This window comes from Prunus avium, chromosome 3 (assembly GCF_965620075.1).
Source record: "Prunus avium chromosome 3, drPruAviu1.hap1.1, whole genome shotgun sequence".
Lineage (NCBI taxonomy): Eukaryota > Viridiplantae > Streptophyta > Magnoliopsida > Rosales > Rosaceae > Prunus > Prunus avium.
Window position 1 is genome coordinate 11,655,067 of NC_142286.1, and position 21,619 is coordinate 11,676,685.

At 37.4% G+C, this 21,619-nt stretch overlaps 2 protein-coding genes across 4 annotated transcripts; one reads left to right on the forward strand and one right to left on the reverse strand.

Moving 5' to 3' along the window:
• The first annotated feature begins 3,398 nt into the window (after window positions 1-3,398).
• On the forward strand, window positions 3,399-18,631 carry LOC110764200 (putative serine/threonine-protein kinase SIS8). 3 transcript variants are annotated; one of them, XM_021967116.2, is made up of 17 exons: window positions 3,399-3,734; window positions 5,739-6,116; window positions 6,556-6,759; window positions 7,039-7,227; window positions 7,380-7,639; window positions 7,772-7,891; window positions 8,093-8,182; window positions 10,351-10,446; window positions 11,183-11,275; window positions 13,450-13,546; window positions 15,014-15,242; window positions 15,688-15,811; window positions 15,951-15,970; window positions 16,088-16,244; window positions 17,724-18,012; window positions 18,141-18,213; window positions 18,335-18,631. In XM_021967116.2, the coding sequence occupies exons 2-17, from the start codon at window positions 5,868-5,870 to the stop codon at window positions 18,415-18,417; spliced, it is 2,373 nt and encodes a 790-aa protein (XP_021822808.2). In that variant the 5' UTR covers window positions 3,399-3,734; window positions 5,739-5,867; the 3' UTR covers window positions 18,418-18,631. The 3 variants fall into 3 exon arrangements, with proteins under 3 accessions (XP_021822808.2, XP_021822816.2, XP_021822822.2); XM_021967124.2 differs by having other exon boundaries at window positions 3,399-3,731; XM_021967130.2 differs by lacking the exon at window positions 10,351-10,446.
• MAX2 (RNI-like superfamily protein) lies at window positions 18,530-21,185 on the reverse strand. The gene is made up of 2 exons (XM_021967140.2): window positions 18,774-21,185; window positions 18,530-18,669 (listed from the first exon to the last, which is right to left on the reverse strand). The coding sequence occupies exon 1, from the start codon at window positions 21,010-21,012 to the stop codon at window positions 18,817-18,819; it is 2,196 nt and encodes a 731-aa protein (XP_021822832.2). The 5' UTR covers window positions 21,013-21,185; the 3' UTR covers window positions 18,530-18,669; window positions 18,774-18,816.
• Between the last annotated feature and the right edge of the window lie 434 nt (window positions 21,186-21,619).

The following is a 21,619-nucleotide window of genomic DNA, read 5'->3' on the forward strand; positions in this document are numbered from 1 at the left end:
AGCAGAAGTAAAATATTAGAACATACACTTCTTCGGGTTCTCGAACATCAATCAACTGTGCGACGATGACGATGGCTATGCATGAAATTTGTAGAAAAATGAATGCATGAAATTTATAGGAAAACCAAACTTCGAGTATGAAGTTGACAAAAAAAAAAAGGTTTACGTAGTAAAGGTTGAAACTTGATAAACTTTCGAAGTAGTAAAAAACCTTATATGTTTTCATTTTCAATTAAAATCACTTTTATCGTATTTAAGTATATAAGGAAAATATTTTTTTAAGCATGAAACCAATAGCCATTTTAAAGTAAACTTTCCCATTTGCTAAACTATAATTAAAAAATAACCGGATAACCAATCTTTTCAATTTCACTCAAGCCACCTCTCCCCTCTTTCTCTCTTCCTCTCAAACAAACATACAACACACAATTTATCTAATTTTTCTATAAAACAAAATTAAATAGTTTTCTTGGATTATTATAGAAATCAAACAATTTGAACTATTTATGAACTTGGGTATTCAATGAAAAGTGCTTACAATAAGTACATTCAATATGGGCAAGGACGTATTCACTCTTAGACTAAGTTTTTGGAAATATAACAATTTGGTGGTAATTTTAGGAAATTCATCTTACCAAGCGAAAATTAGCCTACCCCACCCTTGCAAAAATTGGTCCACTGCAATCGAACAACTCCTTATACAAGTTATACATAATGAAAGAAAATATAGCCAGTCCTGTGAAAATTTATAACTCCACCCTTGAATATGAATTTGTCACAAATGCCCAAATAATGTTAGCTTTCTAACTAAATGAAGTGTTCTTACATGGAAAATTAATGAAGACACTCAAAAGTTTGTTATAAGAGTCGCATCCTACTAAAGTTTCAAGGTCTGCATAATACCTCTTCCAAGACATTATAACTTAGTTTTCTCTAGAGTACTCATTATCACAATGTGCGTTTTTTAAGGTGAAAGGAGAAGTAAAAGAAGATAAAATAATTGAATTACGTACCACTTGAAGTTTGGATTGTAGCTATTTATTAAACTTTAGATAGGTTAACCTGAAAGCTCAAGGGGAATTGCCTTGAAAGTTTGAAGTTGGGCTGAGGCTATCAATTGACATTTACTAAAGCCAAATCTTCTCCATGTGTAACATATCCATCCATTCACATGTCAAATCTAATCTTCATTTGGCATATTTCATTATCAATAACCCAATTTGTCAAATTTGAGTTATCTCATAATAAATAATAAACCAATTAGTAATGATGCGGATACCAACAAGTTCACCAACATTTTGATATACTAATTAATGTGCCATGTGACATGGCAGTGTATATCTTTTGCCACATCATTTATTTTTATCTCATTATCAGTAGCTCAAACTATCAAAATTGAATTATCTCACAGTAAAGAATAAGTCAATTGTTTTTTTTTTTTTGGAAAGGAAGATAAATTCCATTAATATCCCAAGAACAATACAAAGGAACTAGTATGTTAACAGCGCCCTCATTAAAACCTTATGAGGAAAACCACGTGGGAAAACCCTGAGCAAGGAAAGAGTACCACATATGCACTAGACTAACAAAAGAGTCCAGACAAAAGCACAAACATAGAACAATCACCTCTAAAACAACTCTATACCAACACACATAAACTAAGAGAAACCAATCGAAAAAGCACACCAACGCCTCCCATGTTCTATCAAAGAAGGCTTCTTATGTAAACGTAGTCCTTTGTACATTGTGAGATTTGTCCAGCAAGCAATGGGTCAGAACGAATGGAGCACCAAACGAACAAACCACATGAACAAAACACAAATAACAAACTGAAGCTAAGAGAAGCCCATCAAACGAGCACACCAATGCCTCTCAGGTTCTATCAAAGAAGGCCTCCTATGTAAACATAGTCCTTTGTATAGGGCGAAAATTGTTCAGCATGAAATGGGTCTAACCAATGAAACACCAAAACGAGCAAACCACATGAGCAACACAAAGTAAATAAGAGTGATCGTGAAACCCCAAAAGCCATCTCCTAGTTTCTTGATCCAGAACCCCAACTGACAAGCAGGAGAGACCAAGATTGGCCTTTTACCTTGAAGAAATTTTAGAAGAAAGATCTTCAGAGTAGGAATGTTCATCAGTTGCCAAGTCCATGAACGTTGCCAAGTCAATTATTAAACCTCATTTAAAATGACAAGAATATCTTTTAATAAGAAAACAATTCATTAATACCAAAATTGTCACACATTCACACCACAATTAATACAAAATTAACTAATACGAAAATTTACATATAGTTGAAAGCTAATAAACATGCAAACATTTGTGAACTAATAGTTATTAATGTTCATGAACTCCACAATATAGATTCTCATTATATATATAAACATTTGATATTCGCTCAAGAACAACACTATGGGCAAAATTTGTCTACGTACCACATGCATGAATGCTATGTGTAACATTTACTCCTGCACAACGTATCAACAATTGATAGTTGCTTACGCTGAAAATGGTTCGGGTCATTTTACTAGACAGATTTTGACCGCAAGTTTATCTTATTACGAGTTCTCCTTCCTCTAAATGCTAAAGTTCAATGGACTTCTCTCAACGTCGCAGGCAGCGAACCACCCATGTCGCCTCAATATGAACACTGCATCTATACGCTAATGGTGATGAGAGGTAAAACTCTTGATATATGTATTGATTAACATATAAAATATAGTCGGTGAAAAGATTTGGACAATGATGGGTGAACTTAGAGCTAGCTTTGTCACTTGTGGTAGGAGAATAAATATCAAAGTGGAAAGAGTAAAAATTTGCAAGACTAGCAACAGACTAAGATAGTTGAATATCATCACCAACTTGACCTAATCAAAAAAAGGCACGTGGGAAAAGACCTAGAAGATTGAAGTTTGAAGTTTGGAAGTTTGAAGTTTGAAGTTTGAAGTTAGGCTAAGCAAGCATAGGCTAAAAGCCCCATAGGGCTATTAAGTATTGACTGATTTGGTCCACCAAAGGTGTACTCTTGGTACTAAAAGACAGGTGGTGGTGTTTGGTTGTGGTTGTTGTTTGTCCATTTACATCTTGTACCACTTTCACACTTACTTTTATTATTATTATTATTATTATTTCTTTCTCTGCATTAATTAAATAATTAATTGGTTTGAATTCTTTATTTTTAAATATTAATTTGTGAAAGATTAGAGATTTAAACGAGAAAAGGGTGTTTCACGCGGATGAAGGTGTGTGGATGTTGGTGAGCGACCCTCTCTGCCAGCTGGCTGTCGGGGAGAGGTCCCCAGATCCCCCCTCGCTCTGCACGTGACTTACCACCTCACACACACTCTCTCTCTCTCTAAAACCCCATCGCTTTCTTCTCTCTCTTTCTCTCTCGCTCGCTCTCGTTCATTTCTTCCTCGTTTGCATCACGCACTCATACTCTCTCTCTCTCTCTCTCTCTCTCTCTCTCTCTCTCTCTCTCTATATATATATATAGCGTGGAGAGGTTTCTCTACCATATTTCATCTCTCTCACATCACTCTCTGTCGTCCTCTCTCTATGTATACGTATTTGTATACGTCTATATAGACACACAAATTTGGTTGTTTCTCTCTGGAATCTGCGAGGGTTTGACGTAGGGGATGAGGCTTTAGATGAGGAAGAATTGAGATTCAAATGTTACTGCAACAAAAAGGGGATTGGAATTCAAATGCTTGGATCTGCTGGTGGTAAATTTTTGCTTTGTTTTTAATTTTGTTGTAATTTTTCTTGTTTTTATTGATCCTGCATTGGTTTTATGTAAATGGTTAATTTAAGTGTTTGTGCGATGTGGAATTGAGTTTTCATGGATTAGTGGGAGCTTGATTTAGATTTGCATAGAAATGTGGGGCTCAAGTGTAACTGTATTGGCGATTTGAAGTGACTAAGGAGGAGCATTGTGTAATTAGCTATTTCTGAACTAGTCCAATGCGTAAACTTACCTCTTCATGTGATATGAATTTGGAGCAGGTGGTAGACTAAGCTTGAGATTGTAGGTTCTTTATCTTTTCTTTTTGGGGAGGGATGTTGGTTGAAGTTTGCGGATATGGTGGTGATCAGAAAGGTCTTTACTTAATAGAGAGTGGTGCTGACAAAAACAATCTGAGTGTTTGTGTGCTGAGGTTTTGTGGGTTGGGATGTAAGAAGAAAACTGTTTTTGAGGAGGCAGTTATAAGGTTGGCTTTGCAAGCATGACATGGGTTTCTCGTGATATTTTTGTCTCTCAGTATGCACTTGTTTGGTGGCAATGGGCAGGACATGAGGTATAGAAAAAGGAAAAAAGCATCGTTATTCTATGAATGTCTAAAACTGAGGGGATTATCTTTTGCTATTGATACATGATTGAGGTTTCAATTGCACTCTAGTGTATTACTTTCGAGTGGGTGTGACTTATTAAAGTGTTTAGTGATGCATATTTCTTTCAGTTAAATAAAATAAAAACCCTAGAAGGTATGTTTGGAATGTGCTATTGGTTGGTTATTTTCACTCATGTATTCCTCGAGAGTCGGGGTCACTTTGGTACTTCCCATATTTGCTAAAATATTAGGTGATAGAATAGTTAGTTGAATAGGAAATTATAAAACTGGACTTTCCCGTTTGGCTGGTTGTCATATTGGATGTCCATAAATAGTGTAAAGAAGTATGGAAACTTAAAAATAAAATGAAAATCCCATGATACACCGCCTATTTAAGGAAAATTTGCCAATTTAAAGTAACCATTATAGCTTATCAGCTTTCTACTATCTTCCCATGTTATCTCATTCCATTAGCTCCCCCAAACTGTCAACACTTCTCTCATGCAAACAAGTTTTCCAAATTTTTTAATCTCTGATATTTTCGAGATGTGTGAGCAGCAAGGGCATATAAATAAGAGTACAATGTCATTCTAACAGCCATGTATCATTTAAATTGTACTATAACCATCTATAGGAAGGTAAATTACATATCCTTTGAACTTGTTCGAAATAAAGTACATTACACATTTCCTTATCAAGTTCCAATGAAAGACAGGATATGAAGCTCAAAAAAAAGAAAACAGTAATGCAAAACAGATGATATTGTAAGAAGAATGTGTTACGTATTAACATTAGAACTAAGGTTAAGGGCATATGTAAAGTCTTATGCTTGACACAAAGGTCCTTTTCTCCTCAAATACATTACACTTTTCCATTATTTGTTGTTTTAATTAACAAATGTATCATCATTAATTCAGAAAGAAAGCCATAATGTCTTTGGTGATTGATGGAGCAATACAAATATCACGAGACATAATTTAGAGAAAGCTGTCTAGTTGTTTTGTTTCGCATTTTTCTTTTAAAAAGTGATATCAAGCAGTTTAATTTCAAAGAGATGTCTAATATCTTTGTTGATTCACCAACTATATTTATAAGGAGGGCAAGACTGAACAATGGGTTTGAAGATTACTTATCCTTTGTTTTAGCTGTTATGTGTTGTTCCCCTTACTATACCATATTCAGGGCAATATATTTTTCCTTTTAAGTTTTTGCACTTTTACATACTTTTGACAAACTCTTACTTCAACGGGATTTCTGTTTTCTTTTTCTTGGTTATTCTGCTCTAATTTGGTGTTATTTTCAGAAGACTGTCCTGCCATTCTATAGTTGTCAATGATATTCCCCTTCTAAATTGTCTTTTCTTTGATGTCAAATTTTGACCTTTTGTCTATTTTTCAGGTCTTATGGCCTCCAGCCTGAAGAAATCTGTGGAATTGTGTTTTGTAAGGAATGCTGTTAGGTTGAAGTCATCTTTTATGGGGTAAGAAGTGGGGGAGAAATGGTTTTGAATTTCGGATATTTAAATACATGGAGGAGACACGAGATGATGCAGGGCCAGCAGAGCAAGGGCCTCCAAATGCTTCATGGTGGCCTTCAGATTTCGTGGACAAATTTGGATCTGTTTCTTTGGGTTCCCATGAAGAAACCTTGAGTAATATTGAATCACCTAGAAGTCCGTACCAAGACGTGTTGTCATCTCAGACAGCATCACAAGTTCTATGGCAAACTGGAATGCTTTTGGAACCGATTCCCAATGGTTTCTATTCTGTCATTCCGGTGAGAATTAATTGTTGGTGGTACTTAGTTGTTATTTTCTTAGTGTTGATAATTAATAGCTGTTGTTACTGTTGCTTCCTGTCACATCTGGCCTGATTATGGTTGGAACCTGTGTGTCTAAGAGATGAATGTCACTGTAAAGAAAATGGTGCACCCTTGTTTTTCTTTCCTTCTTTAAACAATTTTGAGAAAACAGTCTGATTGTTTCTTTTTTTCACTATCCTAAAAACGATAAACACCTAACGTGGATCACTTGCTTGTTCAAAGAATAGATGTACCAATGCAGATAAGTGAAGCATTGTCAATGTATCACTGAGTAGGTGTTGTTATTGGGATGGCGTATTTAAATTATTATTGTCTTTGCTTATATTTTTTTCTTTTTTACCTGTCTATGAGTGATGCTTCATCGTGTCAATTGATTAAATCTGACAATATACAGGATAAAAGGCTCAAGGAGATCTTTGATGATATTCCTACTCTTGATGAACTTCATGCAATTGAGGCAGAGGGTGTGAAAGCTGATGTCATTCTTGTAGATACTTCAAAAGACAAAAAGTTGTCCATGCTGAAGCAACTGATTGTGGCACTAGTGAAAGGATTGAACTCAAATCCAGCTGCAATGATAAAAAAGATTGCTGGACTGGTGAGAAATTTACTTGTTTTTCTAGATGTACTTTGAAGTTACCTTGGGTGCACTTATTTTTTCTGTTTGCTTCTTTGCTGCCTTTCGTCCAATGTTTTCAACTGTCAAAGACTGCCACTTACAATGTTGTACTATTCATGTTTCTGTGATCATAACCAAGATGAGTCATGAGCATGATGCCATGTAGATCTGTTACCTGATTCTGGTCAGATGCTTTAATACATGTTTAAATTATTAATATTAAGAGATGATTTAACTTCGTCTGCAATGCCTATACAGGTTTCAGATTTTTATAAGCGGCCACCTGTGGAAAGTCCAGCAAAAGCTGCACTAGAAGAAACCTCCCACATGTTTGATAATCGAGGAGTCCAACTTTTGGGGCAAATAAAGCATGGTTCATGCCGTCCTAGAGCAATCCTATTCAAAGTTCTAGCAGATACTGTAGGTCTTGAAAGTAGGCTAGTGGTGGTAAGCTTTTCGTTTCCATGGACATTGTATGATTTCCAACAAAAGAATAAGGAAATTGTCAAATACATGTTATAAGTTATTACTCCTTAATCACATGTAGCACTGAAATTTGAAAGGCTGTCTCTTTTCCTCCTTTTTTTCTTTTCTATCAGGGTCTTTCCATTGATGGGGCTGTTGAGTGTGTAGATTCATATAAGCATATGTCTGTGATAGTTGTGTTGAACTCTGTTGAACTATTGGTCGACCTAATGCGGATCCCTGGCAAGCTGTTACCCCGATCAACCAAGGCAATCTTTATGACCCATATTTCTGCAGCAGGGGAGAGTGATTCTGCAGAAAATGATTCCTGTGATTCACCACTAGAACCAAACAGTCCCCTATATGGATTTTCAGAGAGAATGGATCCTGACAGGTTAGCGGATGGGGTTTGTAAATCCTACATTTTTATTGAACTTGGAAATTTGGAAGCTGTGATGCTTCATATTCTTGTTGCAAGCATGCATTACAAAGAAAACTGAGTTATTTTAAATTTCTTCTGTTGCAGTGCTGAAAGAGATGAGAGCCTTCAGTTCCGAGGGAGATTTGATGTGCCCTCGAATGTGCAAGGTCCTTCATTGCGAAATATGATGTTGCGACCTATCACTTCCATTGAAAGAAAACTGAGGTAATTTATATTTCCTGTCTTGACAAGTTCAAGTTTAATTCTTGAATGACTTGTTATGACCTTCCCATTCTGTACGCTTTTTTTATTATTACAATTATTCTTCTCATTAACTTCATCCTATTATTGGGCATTTTCTGGATTTTTCGAAAGTTCGGGAGACTGTAAGTTATTTGTTATTGAATAACTTTTTGAATCCGTCAGTTTATCACATAGTGAACCCAACATTGCAACTTCATTTTGGCGCCGTAGTCGAAGAAAGGCCATTGCTGAACAGCGGACTGCTAGTTCAAGGTTCTTCTTAATCCCAATGTGTTTTGTAATAATGTCTTTCAGATTCAGTTTTGTTTGTTTTGAAGATTCAGAACTCCCTATTGTTCATGATTATAGATCATGTTTTGGTGTGCGTCTAGAATCATAGTACCTCCAGTTTTACTTTTGAATTGACTTTGATTTTTTTTTCCTGCACGGTTTGGTGACAATTGGTCTAGTAGGAAATTGATTCTACTGAGTTGTTTTTGTGTGCACATCTAATTTTTTGAGAGCTTGATATTGGAGGAGCTTTGTTCAAAATGTAGTTCTAACTTCTATTTAATTGCTTGAATGTGTATGACTAAGTTTTAAGACTATATGGGTTTATTTATTGATGGTGAATTGAGTGGTTGCTTGTTATACTAACCTATCCTTAGTTTACATTGTATGTGGTGTTAAAGGATCAGTTCCTCTTTCTTTTAATTTTTCTTCCTTTTTCAATAGCTTATGTTTCTACATCTCTCTATGGTGGCTATGGAGACCAAATTTTGTGCCTCTGTTTATATCCTGATTGCTTTTCAATCCCAAGGGAGAGATGGCTTTCTTACATACTTCAGTTTGGGTTGGATAATAGGTTAAGTTTGTTTTACAGTTTTATTTTCATTTGAAAATGATACTACTGAAGAAGTGTCTTGTGGGAGGGATGGGAAAAAATTGAAATTATACAAGCTAGTTTGACAATAAGCTCAACCTGGTTCTCCAGGAATTCTGATGTAGAGTTTCTGTATGTATTTAGTAAAGTGCAGTGATAAACTTTTGGTCCGGCTGCTCTGTTTTCTTTTTATGAAGATAACAAAGTTTTGCAGGTTTAACCTCTCTATCTATCTCTCTCTCCCTCTCAAAAATCTGTCCTGTCGTTAGCAGAAATTATATGGTCTGCACCTCTCAAGAGTATTTCAGGACTTTTTTGGTCTGGTCTCTTCTTTACAGATGGCTTATTGTAAGAACGTGGAATAATGTTCGTAAATTGCTTCTTAATGGTATTAAATTTGTAAAAATGTTCAAGGTAATTTGACCTGGAGCTAGATATTGATTTTTCAAATTACTTATGCCAAATGGAGTGTTTGTGTGTGTGTATGTGCGGCATGCTTCCGGGCTTGTTCCTCTGGATAGATGACAATAATACTAACAACCACTAAAAAAGAATGCTGTGTGCACCAATTTCTCTATGATATTTTGATCCAAACCATGACATGTTTAGAGGAAAAGGATAGGCAAAATTTGACCCTGATATGCCCTAACATCTGAATAACTTTGATAATTTAGTTTTTCTTGGGTATGGTTGCTGAATTGTATTCTCAACCTGTTTGTATTTTTTTTAATCATTCATTGTTCAACACTATTAGTTAGTGGACATGTGGGTAAATGCAGATTCAGTATCTTATTATGGTTGTGAAAGGATATTTTATTTCGGCTGATGGAAAAGCAGTGACCCTAAAATATAGGTGACTGAATTTGGCATAGTGTTGTGGATGTTGTAAGTAGTAATGACGGGTTTGATGAGATAAACTTTTGTGGTTGCTTCAGGTCAGTTCCTTACTAGGGTTTCTTGAACAGTTATCTGTATGATTATCTTTTTTCTTTTTTTACAATAATCCACTGTCTTAAAGCATGGGATGAGAAAGTTAGTCCAGTATAAAAGTAAGTTTTGTTGGTGGTCACACAATGTGTCCAAATTTATTAGTGACCTAGATTATCGAGGCTGTAAAAGTAAAATTTTGTGACTAAATTTAAGATTCAATCAACACACGTATATATGGTGCCATATTTTCTCTTAATTTCCCAATAATGCCAATAAGATACTGAGTTCTTGGTGAAGTACATGGTCTATATCAATGGTGACAGTTTGCATTTTTCCAGGTATATTGATGCTATTCTTGTGAAAAAATATTTTGCTTCTTTTTCTTTTGCCATATAAATAACATGCTCACTTATAGAAATGCTTGCACTTTTTCCTCAAACTTCAATTTTCTGCTCAGATGTATTTTTTTTTTCATTTAGCTGGTCTCCATGATTTGCCATGATTTTTTGTTTAATTTGCTGGGTAGGATGTCTAAAGTTGGTCCAGAATCGCTTTTTACTCTTTAAGTCGTGTCATTGCATATAGCTGTTGTTGCAGTTATTTCTTTTTATCTTTTTTGGTTTTTCAGTCCAGAGCATCCTTCATTTCGAGCACGTGGGCGGTCCATGCTCAGTGGTGATAGGAAATCTTTTAGAGATTATGCTGATGACATGCCTACCTCAAGGTTTTATATCTATTGATCCTATTGTACCCCACTATATGAAAACTGAATCTTTGATGAATGCTTTAGTGAATTATCCACAATTTTCTTGTGTACTGAGGCAATGGATATTAATTCAGGTCTTATTCCTTAACCAACGAACAGTATTGAGGACCTCAATATTTTCATGTTTACAAGATTGGGAATGGAGTTGTATCCTGGGAATGACAATGCCCAGGGAAATTTTATGTGGTTTTTGACCATGTTCACTTACTTGACATGACATAATCACTAAATCAAACCAAGCTTGGGGCCCAAAAACTATCCCTTGTTCATTCAGTTAGCCAGAGAAAGACTGGGAGAATGCAAAATTGATCCCTCCGTGACTTGAGGGTTTCAGTTCTATGCAGATGAAAAGTGAAAAACATTGGAATGGACTTCATTCTATCAACATGCATTAGCTATATTTTCTGTGTTATCTTGTTAAAATGTTATTATATTCCACTCATTGTCTCTTCTACTCAATACCATCAAACTTTAATCTTCACCAACCGTACTTAGATCATTTGGAGATAACTAATTGATGTAGAAGTATAATGTGCTGAGCTAGTTTCATTCCTAAGAGGTTTGATGTTATTGTCTGATGAAATTTTGTATTTGTGTACTTTTGTGTGTTATTAATTTTGTTTTAGCTTGTATGTGATGTTTTAGCTTATATCTCTGTGGTCTGAAACTACTTGTCTTCAATTCTTTATTGTAGCTACAGGTCAGATGGTACATCAACATCAGAAGCTCGTAGATTAAGAAGAAGAAGCATTAGTATTACTCCAGAGATTGGTGATGATATCGTAAGGTTGATGTTTATTTCATTATTTTCAAGAGAAATGTTTGCTTCATTATGAATCGTTAATTTCACAGCATTACTCCATCGTGGTTAAACTGATGTTTTCCTCCATGTACTTTTGCATTAATTCATTCTTATTGGTTACTTTTAAAAAAAATTGTGGTTAATGAACTTTTTCTTTTTGAATTTTTTGTGCTTTGCACCTTCCATTTGATTTTGATTGTTTGGATCAATGTCTTTGCAGTGCATGTTCTTATATTAGAGGTAAGTATTTGTTGAAAGTATAAATCAGAAAGAGGTCCCAGGATTCAATGAAATTGTAATAGGACAAAAGCCAACGAGAGTGTTCTCAGAGCTGGAAATAAAAAATAATCTCAGCTTCATTAATTGACCAGTAAAATGGGCATTGATCTCTGACACTCTGAAGTGCTTTGCTATCATAGTTTGCTCATGTGAGGAGCCATTGTGATGCGGACATCATTAGTTAGTTTCATAGATTCTCTAGTTTTCCAGATTTCACAAGGATTTTAGTTTCCAGATTCTAGTAGGATTTGATTTAAGTTTCCTAGTTTATTTGAATTAGTTCCTTGGTGGATTAGGATTTTGTTTTAGTAAGGGATTTTTAACCTTTTGTCTCTAGGTTTTAGTTTGCTATAAATACCCTACCCTCCATGTAGTTCTTTAGAGTGGAGTTATTGAGATATAAAGAAAAGTTTATTTTCCAGAGATTGGAGACTTCTTTGGTGTGAAGCCAAACCCCTTGGGGCAAAGCCAAAACCCTGGAGTGATTCCAGACCTATCCTTGTTCCTTCTATATCTGTTTTCCATTGTTTTTGCTTCCGCTAAACTACCTAAATCTACAATTCACCCGTGTCCTACATCACATGGGAAATTGCCATGAGGCAAATGATGTGGTTCATTTTTATTCCCTGAAAAAAAATATCTCATTTTATAGTTCATGCTTCCTCATCTAGTATATTATATCACTTAGTGTTAGTGGATTCATCTCTAGGAGCATGTGCAGCCATGGGAATCAATCTGTCAAGAATATATAGTTTTCTAATACAAAAAATTGTGTCACAGAGCCTTAATAGGCTTAAGGGCTTTTGACCTTTGTGGTGAGGATAGTTTTAAGTTTTCTCAGTGGTATCAAATTATATCTTGTCCTGTGATATAAAGACAGACTGGGGAGGGGGGAGGGGGTGTCTTTAGTACTCTTGACAGAAATGGATTGAATATGGTGAGTAAGAGGGATTGACAATTATCTAACATGGATTAACTAAAAGAAATTTTGGGATAATGATGCAAAATTTAGAGTACCTAGAGCTAAATGGTAGCAAATCAATTGCAGCTCCACAGCAAGCATGCCTACTTTTTCTTCACCTATTTTATAGTGAAATTTAGTTAGCTTGTTTTATATGTACTCTTTAGGGTGATCCATTTTCGCTGGTCTGGTATTTTGTACTAAGTGGTGCTTGTTTTTCTCTGGTTAGTTAGGTTTTTTTTTTGTGGTTGAAATCATATTGTTAGTTAGGTTTAGTATGACTTTGCTTGTAGTTTGAACTTCCGTTCCCATTTATACATTATTTTTCTCTTTCTACAAATTTCTCATTTCCTATCAAAAGAATTTTTTTTTTATCATGAAGGTTATTTACAAAACCTCGAAATCTATCATGAAGATTATTTACAAAACCTTGAAGTGATATGATTCCAGAACTAGTACACTTATGTGCTGCTTAACCAATATGGACTAGTCAGTGGCCAAATTTCATTCTTAAGCCAAGTTCCTTGTAAACCTGATATCTAGCCAATTTGGCCTCTAATGTATGTGTTCACATGGAGACATTCATAAGCTCTGGATAGAGAATAATGCCAGAATCCGATGGATATTTTCAAACCAGTACAACCCCTGGACCATATTAGTTAGGCTAGTTTGCGCTTGTTTGTATTTTCAGTTTTTCACTTGGGTTAATTGTTGAACTAAAAAGAATATTGTCTGAATGGTGAGTTGACTACTTCAGTTGGCTGGGACTGTTGAGGTTTCTGTACACTTGGTATATGATGTGCTAATCTTTTTTCTTTCTTAAGGCTTATGTTTTCTTGATTCTTTTTAAGTTTTATTTTATCAGATCTTTGGATATGTTTCTATAATCAGTAACTGGAGATCTATTGAACTATATTAGGGCTGTACGGGCGATGAATGAAACATTGAAGCAAAATCGTCTTTTGAGAGAGCAGGGTGATGATGACAGAAACATTACTTCTGGTCTTCAGAAAAATGTACGTGTTTTTATTGCAGTAGTGGAACCACGTCTGCATGAAATAAATTTTTGTTCATTTGTTTGTTAGTTTTGTTTCTGTAGCATCTTTACTATGCTTTTAGGTAGCTTAAAATTCTGTATATACATAGTCATTATGAAACCCTTTAATTTTGGAATTTTATTCTCACACACGCACGTGCACACACACATGTATATTTTTCAAGTCTTCATTCATAGATCATCCTTGTAAAAAATTAGCCAAATAAAAAACAATGAAGACATTTAGTTTGACCAACAAAATAGACAAACACGGTGCTTCAAGAAAACACTAAAATAACAACCATTAATTGAGTAGTCAAATGATTTTGAACTCAAGTGATTTTTTGCAGAGATGATCTTTGAAGGAATACCTATAAAATAGACCGTTCAGATCATTTTCAATGCAGATGTCCGAACGTTATTACCGTGCGGATGCCATTGTAAACAAAGAGGAAAGCAAGGAGTAGTAGGAATACCTATAAAATAGACAGTTTAGATCATTAAATTTCAATGCAAATGTCCGGACGTTATTACCATGCGGACGCCATGTATTTTCGACTACTCCCTGCTTTCCTCCCTGTTTACAATGGCGTCCGCATAGGAGAAGGATATATACATATTAGAATGACCGCTTGTTTCTCAGTCATTAGATGCTTGGCATTTCTGACTGAGTTTGATCTTGCATCCAACAAATTCAGTTGCAGTGTCTTGCATTGTGATCCCTTCTACTCATACGTAACCTACTTGTGAACTTTTACATTACCTCCACATCCAGTGCACAAGTACTCCTGGATGTTTATCTCATTAATGTATATAATATCCCCTTTTGTGATTAGTGTTCTAGTCTCATTTCCCTGTCTACTGTTGGTTATTAAACTAATGAATATAGCTTAAAGCCTAAAGGGAACAAAATTAATACATGCCTGATCAACCTTATGGGGAAACGTGCTTGCAATTTATAACAGGTGTAACATTAATTCAATGTAAACTTGGTGATGAGATAAGAAAAAAAATTGATAATGAATATAAACCAGAGAAAATATGAAATGGACTGTTACTGAAAATAAGAATTATCTGACTAACAACTTTGGTTGACTACCCTCCCAACCCTAGGTGAATGCGAGAATTACATACGATAGGCAACAAAAATTAGTTAAATTCCACTGTTACAAGATCATTCTAATTTTCATTCTAAAATTGCCATTTTCATTGATCTTGTGTCATTAAATTCCACTTTGCAGGTTGGATAGATGATTTTCGCTCATCAGATATTAACAATTTTGTGCTTATTTCATTTTTTTTGTTTTTTGTTTTTCAATTGTCCTTGTACTCTTTAAGAGATTTAGGAAGAGTCATTAGAACATTGTTAGTTTTTATTTAAGAAATTTATTATGAAGCTTACAATGTCAGCTTATGATTGAAGACTGCTTTATGTTTGTTTCCCCAGGACCAAATCAGTTCTCAAAAAGCAATATCGTTACCTTCATCACCACATCAATATAGGAGTCAAACGTCTGAGAGAATTGGACCATCTGAATTCACGAGAAATGATGAATTGGTCTTAACATGGAACAGAATTCTTGAGTCCGCCACGTGTGGTAATAAACCTCTATTGCCTTATCAGGAATGGAATATTGATTTCTCAGAATTGACTGTTGGAACTCGTGTTGGAATTGGTAAGAATCACTTCTATATCATACATAGAATACTTCACTATCACTATATTGTTGGCTTGAGAAGTGTGGACCAGGTTAGTAAAGAGATATAAGTATTTATTCCTAATGTGGACAATTAGGAGAATAAGTTAGGAGAATACAAGATAGGTCTGACAAAAAGTAATAGTTCTGGTCCTCTTCTAGAGTTTTGTATGCCCATTTAGACCAATGGTAATTGCCTGAGAACGCCTCTGAAACTTCAGGCTGGTTTTTTACATGCCACATGTCCATTTTATCCTTGAGATGTGTAAGATTTTGTGATCAAAACTCCCACCAGAAAAAAAAAATGAATATACAAAGAAGCTCAACTTTTTTTAGGAAGAGTAAATTTTCAGTTATAATTTTTTTTTTAAAAAGAACAGTTTTAACTTATTGTGCTAATTTTGGTTGTTCATTCCATATTTAGGGTTCTTTGGAGAAGTCTTTCGAGGTGTTTGGAATGGAACAGATGTTGCAATAAAGGTTTTCTTAGAGCAAGATCTAACTACTGAAAACATGGAAGACTTCTGCAATGAGATATCCATTCTTAGGTAATTTCTCAAAGATAACTTGGTTTTTGTATTGTGTTTACGGCACTTTGCTGCAAGGTTTTTTTTTAACTTGATTGATGATATAATTTTCTAATGTGCTTTTTTTTTTTGTCATTTTCTTTTGTATGTGGGTTTCCAGCCGTCTTCGGCATCCAAATGGTACTTTCTGTTCTAGTTATTTATGCGTTCCATTTTCATTTATCTATGATTGTTGTATAAGATGGTCATATAGTAGATATTAGATCCACACTGATACAAAATTGCCGTTGTCTGCAGTTATTTTATTTCTAGGTGCATGCACAAAGCCTCCACACTTATCAATGGTTACAGAATACATGGAGATGGGATCCTTGTATTATTTGATTCATTTAAGTGGCCAGAAGAAGAAGCTTAGCTGGCGAAAGAGACTAAAAATGTTGCGTGACATATGCAGGTCTGTTCACTCTGCCTATGGATATTTATCAAACCATTTGGCTTCTACTAATATGCATTCTGTTCCAAGAATACTCCTAAAATCCAGTCAATTTCACACCTTTATAGGGCATAAATTTATCTGAGTTATTTTTGGCTGCATGGAAGAATTCATTATGGATCTTTTAAGATTGCAATAGCACGAAGCTTTCAACGTATTGTGATCAACATGTACCAGTCATATTGCAATAAATTCCATATAACTACTATGACACCATCCATGCTACATTCAAAGTGCTGGTTATGTGAAATGCACGCTTGGAAGTTAGTAGTACCAAATATACTGAAATTGAAAATGAGACAATGACGTAGATGAGCAGTTGAATAGGAGAGTCAATTATGGCTGAATGCATATTTAGCACTTGCTGGTAGTAAAACAGGTGGCAAGACAACATGAGTTTCCATCTGCTCTATGGTCATGTGCTGTGAAACCTAGCTGTTAATGCATGATGGGGGCCTAACTTGGTGCAGTGTCTGTTTGAAAGAGGGATCATGATGATTACTGGTTGGTTAGGGGAAAATGTAAGAGCTTTAAGTAAATGGTTAGAAGAGATTAGAAATAAGATTTTATGTACCTAACCTAAATGGGAAGCTCAAGGGTTCAGGTTGATTTAGTGCTAACCTTTGTCATTTCTTATAGAAGGTGGATCTATCTATAGTCACTCTCAGGCCTGCCTGTTATTTGTTCTTGACTGCTTTGAATTGAATATCTTTTCAACAATCACTTTTTTTAGAGGTGACTGTTTGTAGATCTAATATCTGTGTTTATTCTGGAAAGAGGAAAAACACCATTATTATTATCTGAATCTTGAAATCGTTAAAACATAATAAGAACAAAATTATCTGAATCTTGAAAAACAAACTGACGTGTGTTTCCACTTATCTTTGGCTTTCAATACCTAAATTCAGACGTACTAGCTGCTAAAAGATGTACAACGTTAGCTCTATATCTTTCTAAGGCACCTAATTGACAGTTTCTTAGGCATTATCTAACATGTTATCAGTCTGATTAAGGTATCAGATGTTGCTTTGGCTAATGCTTGAAATGTTTCTTTACTTCTCTTTTAGGGGACTGGAATTTTTTTCTCCAAACGTTTAACAAAGTAGCACAAAACAATTTGATCTTTTATCATCTCTATTTGCATGAAACTTCTTAGAATTTGACAAAAATAGAAGATTCTGTATAAGATACTGCCATAGGATGAACTCCAGTGGCATATTTCAAAGCATGACTGTAATATTTGCTAAGAGAATTTGGCATTTCGTGAGATTTCCATATAATTTAAACATGCATCTGTATATATGATCATTATAATTATGCACATGGCTCTTGTACTTTCAAGTGAAAGCATTTGATAAATTTGCTCAATTTATTATTATATTTTTATTTTATGAGTGGTATAGATAAGTAGTGACTGGAATCTTTTATTTGCAACTAAAGGGGGTTGATGTGCATGCACCGGATGAAGATAGTTCACCGCGATTTAAAAAGTGCAAACTGTCTCGTGAATAAGCATTGGACTGTCAAGATCTGTGATTTTGGGCTCTCAAGAATAATGAACGAGACAAACATGAAGGACTCCTCGTCTGCCGGAACTCCGGAATGGATGGCACCTGAACTTATTCGAAATGAACCCTTCACCGAAAAATGTGATATTTTCAGCCTTGGGGTGATAATGTGGGAGCTCTGCACTCTAAATAGACCGTGGGAAGGCATTCCACCGGAGAGGGTATACATCATTTGTTTTTATTTTATATGGAACGTTTCATTCTTGTTCTGAATATGTACCTTGTAGAATCCAACCATCTAGCATTTTAAGATGGCTATAACTGAATTCTTAGCTTTTCTTTTATGCAGGTAGTTTATGTTGTTGCCAATGAGGGTTCCCGATTGGAAATTCCGGACGGTCCACTGGGCAGGCTTATTTCGGGTGAGCAGTTGCTTAAGCTTAATGAAAATGTGAAGAAGTAGATACATTTTTTCATGATTTTTCATGCATTATCAGGCTTCCCAAGCTGACACGTTTGCCTTTGTTTTGGGTTTTATTACAGATTGTTGGACAGAACCGGATGATCGGCCAAGCTGTGAGGAGATACTCTCCCGCTTGTTAGACTGCGAATACTCACTTTGCTGATACAATCTTTGTTTCTTGTGTATAGAAAACATGGTAGAGGTGTTACATTGTATTCTCGGCTCAAGGTTGTATTCTGCTGTCAATTTCTCAATCATTGTAAAATCATAAATTTGGTTTTTTTTTCCTTTTTATGTCCTCCGTTTTGCATCTTCCTCCAATGTTGCTGCGACTCAGCTTTTTTATGCAATCAAAAAACAAATTAGTTTGTTGACAAGCTTGGATTTTGGCTTTTATTCTTGTTACTTCTGTTATCTGCAACCATAAACAGCAGGAAAAACGACGACAAAGGAAAGTATTATTTGATGGAAAATTCAAAATGACAAAACAGGCACGAACAAGATGTTCAGAACTCTTACATTCCTCTTACAACTATTTTTTTTTATCACATTAGTTTCATCTTCAGTCAAGGATAGGCCGCCTGTTGAGTGCTTCTTCAAAGCGACGGCACGAATCCACCCTCATCTCTGTACTCATTTCGTTTTCTGGTGCCGGATAGTAATCCTCCCTCAGCTGCACATCCCTCAAGTTGCGGTTCAAGTTTGGAATTCTCACAAGGAACATCATGAAATGCTCATGTGCCGTGCCATGGATGAAAAGCTTCCGCAATGTCAGGCATTCTGCCAGCAACCCGGCAGCCGGAAGCCAAAGACTCCTCTGGTTTACGTCCCGGTCCTGCGGGGGCCAGTAATCGAGTTCACTGAGGCTCAAGCTTTCAATCCCACTCAGGAAGAACCTCTCCCAAAGACTCAGGTCCATCTGCCCGGGGGGTGCAGTAAGTGCATAGCCAACTGTATCACCACAATCCAACTTCATCTTGGACAGCAGAGGATAGCCGGCGAGGCAGGTCAACCCAAAATCTCGCCGTGTGGGTCTGTGCCTTCCCCTGCAATCCCCTTCTACCCGGATCTGAATCTCCTCCAGATTGGGACAATCATCGAGACCAGCCGTTGGCAACGGAGTCAGCGGCTCACCAACCCCAATCCAAAGCGAAAGATAATGCAGCCTCTCCCAGCTCTCACCACCCCAAAACCCATTTCCATTGCCATAGCCATATCCATTGCTTGGTGGCATATAGGAACAGTCTCCATCCAACCCCAACTTGCATTTCTTGCTGCTTCTGTGCTCATACTCAGCCGCCCAATTCAAGTCCATGTAATCACCATCCTCCCCATTCCGATTCAACACACTGGCTTCACTATTAACATCCTCATCCTCATCATCATTCACTTGATTGATATCAAAATTGGGGGCATGATCATCCTCCTGCTCCCAAACGCAATCAATGTGGAGCCTTTGAATCCGATCACGAATCGGCTCCAAAGCCCGCAAAGAAGCAGCAGCATCCAAGTTCTTGCAGCAAGAGATCCCAACATCAACCAGAGTCTTCCTTAACAAGCAAGCCATCGTCCTCAGCCCCTTCACTGTGATTCTCTTACATCCCTGAACCTCAAACTTGGCCAATTTGCAGCACCCTCTAGCGATCTCAATCAACCCCATATCCGTCAAATCAGCCGAGTTCTTGATCGACAAAGACTCCAGCCCTGAACACAACGCAATGCCGTCTAGCTCGGACCCAATCGCAGTGCAAATCCCATGAAACTGCCCAAGCTTGAGCGCCCTCAGCCTGGGACACTTAGACCCAAGCACTTCCAACGCCAACCCACTGTCTCTCACGTTCTTGCACACATCCAACGCCAGCTCCTCCAACAGCGGAAGCCCCGAGAAGAAATCCACCAAAGCCGCGCGCCCAATCCGCGCGTCCTCCGACGTAAATCCGTCGTCGTTTGGATCGCCGCGGGCGTTGGCCAACGATGACGTATCGATCAAATGGACGACTTTGAGCTCCGGGCAGTTAGCGGAGATCGACAGCAGAGCCTCCTCGCCGACGAAGCCTATGTATCGGGGATCGAACATACACGCGATGAGGAGATGCTGGAGCTTCGGGCAGGCGGTGACGATGGATTTAATCTCGTTCGCTCTGAACCCCTCGGTAAACGAGGTCGTCAGGAGATCCAGCTTGGTGAGAGATCGGGCCACGTTCGGGTAGGCCTCGAGGACCGGCGGGAGGTCCTCCGTCCAGTAGTAGAATTCCGACAGGTCGAGCTCGGAGAGCGAGTGGCATTGGTCGAAGAGAGGATCGAAGTCGGCGCCGAGGGGCGATTGTGGCCGTTGATGCCATCGGACAAGCTTGACGTGGCGCAATCCGGGCCACAGATGGGAGACGATCTGGATGGTGGAGGGAGATCGGGAGTAGACGATGAGGGAGTCGACGAATGGAAAGGCGGCACGTAGGCGTTGGGCCAGGAGGAGGGGGTCGGTGTCGTTGGCGGCGGCGGAGGGGGAGAGCAGAGAGTGGCCCCACGGAGAGAGGAGGGAGAGGTCGAGGTGGGTGACGGCGGCGAAGCAGAGCGGGAGGTCGGGGAGGTCGCGCGCGTTTCCCCGGAGTGCGAGGGAGGTGCGCGTGGCCCTCTCAGTGCTCCGGAATTTGCGGCACGCGAGGGAGAGGGAGTTCCGGGTTCGGGTGTCGGATACCAACCCGATTATGGTCGAGAGTATGGCGTCCGGCAAGTCGTTGATTGTGGTGGCGGTGGTCATGGCGGGTTATGACAAGTCGTTTGATTGTTTAGTGTTGCTCTGTGTGTTTAGAGAGAGAGAGAGAGAGGAGTGAGATTTTTGGAACTGTGGATGGAAGATTGGGGGAGGGAGGAGGAGTTAATGGCTGCTGGTGAGGGGAAGCGTCGTCGTTTAGTGGGGGAGACCCATGTGAATACGATGTATGTTTATGGGTATGAGGCGAGTATACTAGGCGCTGTGGGGAGCGCGTGGGAGGAAGAGTGACTTCCGTGCCCTGTGGGCCATTTTGGGTGTTTTGGATATGGGTGGATGGATGGATGCATGGATGGATAGGGAACATCTATGTATCGTTATACATAACAAAAATCTTCACTTACTTTTGATCTTGAGTTTGAGCCTTCATTAAGCTCTCACGTAGCATTAAGTTTGGATAAGGACATATTCACACCTTTAAATCTTCCACACCAAAAAAAAAAAAAAGGAAAAAAGAAGACACTTTAGCGTAATAGCATTTCATCATTTGGTATCAATAAGTTGATATATTAGTTGATGCTCGTAGCATTACTGAGAAGAGAAAATAATTTCTTAACTTCTTTTTTTCTCTTTCCTTTTTCTTGTAATAGTAGAT